Below are 4,550 nucleotides of genomic sequence, written 5' to 3' on the forward strand. Positions count from 1 at the left end.
TATACATTTATTGAGCATTTATTTATTTCTGTATTTATTTTTAAATATGGCAGAGTTGGTCCTTCATACAAATCAGTCAAAGTGAAGTGCGAGTAAGGTTACAGAGGCTGACAGAGAGCTTTCCACAAGAAGGAAGTTTGGCCAGATGCTGCCGCAGTCTTTATGTGTGCCGATAACAGGTTTTGTTTGACAACTCCTGGAAAGAGAAGGAACCTGCATTAAATTTTTTCCTACGAGTCCCGTTTCTGCAGCTGGAGGAGGGACAGGCTGGTTGCTGTGTTCAGATTGACTGACTGTCTTCAGAATCCATAGCTGCACAGCAGCTATAATACTTTCAGTAGGAGGTCAGCACCCATGCACTTAGGCGTTCACCTTTTGCCACTTGTTTTTTCAGGAAGTAGGCGCGCCTAAAATCAGTGACGCATTGTGACTGACTGGACAAAGAAAACAAAACAAACAACATTTTTTAACTACTTTGTTTGATCCCTGACCGGTATTCAAACTATAATCAGCCTTTATAATTAAGAGAGTTGAATTGAACAGAAAGCAACAGATTAAGTTCACTTATAGACAAACATACTGTTATAACTTGTGCATGCATAAAGAGCACTATTTTTCTCTCCACAGATTTACCCGTTACCAGTACCAGCTTGTGGTTTATAACGATGTGGGCTTCACTTCAGGAGATATTGTTACTGCAATGACATTGGCAGGGGCTCCTCTCAAACCTCCTACTCTGTCTGCTCATGCTATCAATCACACAGCTGTACAAGTCAACTGGAATAAACCTTGTAAGATTACCCTCTCTGTTCACAACACACCAAACACAAGCATTATATCCATCAGATAATTGAGCTCTCACTATATTGTAGAAAACCAGCTGACAAACGCAACTTAGTTTTTCTTCCAAGTTATTCTTGGAATCTTATTTTCACAAAATGATCTGGTTGACTTATGTGTAAACCATTAAACATTTCTGAGCTTCCAGACATGAAAGGTGAGAAAAATGTTTGTTTTAAATCCCCATCAAATTTAAAATAAAAAAAGTACAGTAACTGTTAAGTCCGCTGTTTTTGTTCATGCCAACACATGCCTGTTCAGGGTGGTAAGGGCTACGTTAGCGTACATGGACAAACATGCTATTTTATAGCTTTTTATTACTGACAGAAACACTGTGGAGGACAGCTAAAATGTTATCCACTCTAAGAGCAGGTTTCAGTTATTTCTCAGCCACTTTACCTGGGTTTGGGCCACTATGTGGGAAGTGGCTTGTTGTATATATCAAAACCAGACTGAGCTTTGATAGGGGCTGAAATATCCTTAAAATACTCAGCACAAGCGTGCGCTTACGTCTATATATATATATATATATATATATATATATATATATATATATATATATATATATATATATATATATATATTCAACCCTGATCCGATTGGAGCTTGCCCATTTTTTACCAAAAAATTTAGAACACTGTATAAAAAATGTCTAAAAGACTTGATGCTGGTGATAGGTTGTGATCAGCATTATACATTATTTGGCTTTACACTAACTTTATCAACCTAGTTTGTCTTTTTCTGACCAGTGAGGGTCAAAAGTACCCAGTCATTGTTAAGTAAATCTAAGGGGTATTTTATCTATATTAATTTTCAATATAAACTACAAACTAATAACTGCTGATAGAGCATATGAATCATTGTCTTTAGTGTAATTCGTATTTTACTTTCTGTAGGAAATATTATTATCTTATAATATTATCTTATTTTTCCTTGAACACTTTTATAGTAAAATGTTTTGATAATTTCTTTACTAAAGAAATACCTACAATTAAGCTGGAGATGGAAAAAAATATTTAATGTAACTAATGACTCACCTTTACTTTTTTCTTGTATTTTTTAGCTTTGCATGACCTGCAGGGAGAAGTGGAATCATTCTTCCTCTCAATAAACTCCTCTGAGTCCAGTCCATTGATGTGTTATGGACCTGAGGTCAAGTCAGCTGTGATAGGAAACCTTTGGCCCAGGACAACCTATTTGATATCGCTGCAGGTGTTCAATGGTGCACATAACACAACTAAAGCATTGGTTGACGTCACGACAGCTGATGGAGGTAGGAGAAAAATAAAACTATAAACATGTGCTAATTTAAAACTTAAACTCGTCATCCTCTGCTTCTTCTGGGACCATGGTTGCAGGAGCAGCAGTCTCAGCAGAGCTCCCTCCCCCCAGACACCTCCTCCACTTTGGCGTTCCCGAGCCACTCGAGAAACAAAGCCCCAGTTGTGACTTTATTTAATCAATTATCTTTTGGACTGTGTCAACAGTCCGCTGTGTTTTAGGACAACAAATGAGTGTGATTCAAGCTGAAACCATGACCTAACAGTGAACTCTGCAGACATATGAAATTATTTCACAATGACTTCCATAAAGAAATAAAAAAATCATTCAACTCAAGCTCAAACATATTTCACTACACCTTCAGTCCAGCAAGTGATGTTGATAATTAGAGACAACTTGATTTTCCCTGCAGCTCCACTACCTACCAGCTATAATTATGTCCCAAAGCGTATAAAGTTTAAATAATTGTTTGACAATATATATTTTTTTTTTTCAATCAACCAGACAAATGTTGCTTTATAACTGCATGATTACTTTATAATTACTACTAACAATGTATCTCCACAGTTTAGGGCATAAACAAAAAAGTCAACTTGGCAGCAATGCAACTGAATTATGATTAGATGACACACATTTGGACAACTTGAAAGTTGCCAGCTCACCCGCCCGCAGGTGTGAGCCAGCATGGCGGTGGCTTGCAGAACTGGGCTTAGTAGAGCACACTGTATAGTTAGCAATAAAAGCTGGATTAGACCTACCTGATATAACCAAGGCCAAAGAACGAGGCATTTACTTCAACTTCTACTGTTACTTACACGAGATGGAAAAATTACAACTCGTGAATGCCCTACCACAATTATTGTTTTGTTTGCAATATAATATTAAGCAGGTGCAGTTTATATGTTCAGCACAAATAGACATTTTTTTTTCAAAATGTTATTAGATGTTGTAGGCATTGTTGACGGTGGAAGGATTATAAACTGATTCCCAGATGCTGAGAGACACCATCCAACTCGCGATCTCTCATCTTCCCATGCTATCACCAAAAAAAAATATCACTTCATTAAATTACATGAAAAGTACTGTGCTATAGTTATATGTTCACTTCCCTTTTGTTAACTTTTAACTGTCATCTCTGTCTTTTTTTACCTATTACAATTCCTTTCCAGTCTAAGTATATCATATGTCAGAGGCTGCTTTCTTTATCTTTAATCTATGCTGTATAATAAAAAGTGCATTAAAAACATTAGAACATCGTTAGGTGCCAAAGGCAAAGCATGGCTCATTTACCTGAGGTAATTGAGGCAATTTCATTATTTTACAGCTATAACATGTGCACACACGTACACCTAAGAGGCATAATATATTTCAAGTAATGTAGCTCAACCCTACCAACCATCCTAACCTGGCCTGCAATCTATAGGGCAATGCTAACATCAGGGCTAATTAGTAAGAGAAATACATGCATGTGTTTGTGTGTGCAGAGCAGGAATCTCAGTGTTCAGCATTGCACAGATAATGCCAGTCTGCAATAAAATTTGATATAGGGCAGTGAGTAGGGTAAAAGTAAGATTTCTACAAATCATTGCAGAATAAAAGACAACTTTTTTAACCACAAACATTTTTATACATTCTTCTTTTAACTGAATGAAGAAATGTGAACTTCGGTGCCTAGTATTTTTACAACTTGTGAATCGTTTTTTTTTTTTTTTTTTTTTGATAAAACAATAAAAAAAATTGTCAAATTGAGGGAAAATTGATGGTTTCTGAAGTATTTTTCAAATATTAATAAGTGCTATTAATCTTTTCTAAGTAAACACTTAATCAACCCTTGACTACAACATGTAGAGACTTAGATTTGTTTCCCTTTCTTTAAGTCTTGCCACAGTTTCTCAAAATAATTTAGTTCTGGACTTTGATTTAGCCATTCTTACCTAATAAATATTGTTTCAACCATTAAATTTTACTTCTGGCTCTGTTGTTAGGGTCCTTGTGCTGCTGGAAGATTAATCTGTCAAAACCTGTCAATAATGTTCTTCATTTTATGAGGAATTCTTCTTTGTGAAATCCTTTTAGAGGTTCCAGAGGTCCCAGAACAGAGCTGGCTTCCTTTATCAGCTTGTGGAGCTTCTTAAAGTAAATTGCCCTGATCGTTTTACCCCATCAGATGATGGAAGAAGAGATCACACTTTCCATAACTTACAGAAGATGTGCAGAAAATACTAAAGGATATGAGCTTCCTTAAGAAGTACACTCTGCTCTGTCCCTTCTTGTAAATGGCTTTACAGTCCTGTCTCTAGTAGAGTCAGTTGCCCAGGTAAACACCAGTATATGTATACTCTTTAACAACCTCCAGTTCTTCTTTTGCGATGGTAAAGACATTCAGTTTGTTCCCATTTCTTCTGAAATCTGCAATCATCTCCTTTATT

The 4,550-nt window shown here is 36.2% G+C and overlaps 1 protein-coding gene across 1 annotated transcript in view; it reads left to right on the top strand.

The window, feature by feature from the left end:
- LOC107097822 (usherin-like) overlaps positions 1–4,550 on the top strand; it is a 173,697-nt gene that overhangs the window by 66,183 nt on the left and 102,964 nt on the right. The window contains exons 25-26 of the mRNA XM_015395130.1: positions 628–791; positions 1,904–2,113. Coding sequence (XP_015250616.1) covers positions 628–791; positions 1,904–2,113 — 374 coding nt within the window. The remainder of the gene's footprint in view (positions 1–627; positions 792–1,903; positions 2,114–4,550) is intronic.

The sequence above is a fragment of the Cyprinodon variegatus genome, unplaced genomic scaffold (assembly GCF_000732505.1).
Source record: "Cyprinodon variegatus isolate N-32 unplaced genomic scaffold, C_variegatus-1.0 Scaffold726, whole genome shotgun sequence".
Classification (NCBI taxonomy): domain Eukaryota; kingdom Metazoa; phylum Chordata; class Actinopteri; order Cyprinodontiformes; family Cyprinodontidae; genus Cyprinodon; species Cyprinodon variegatus.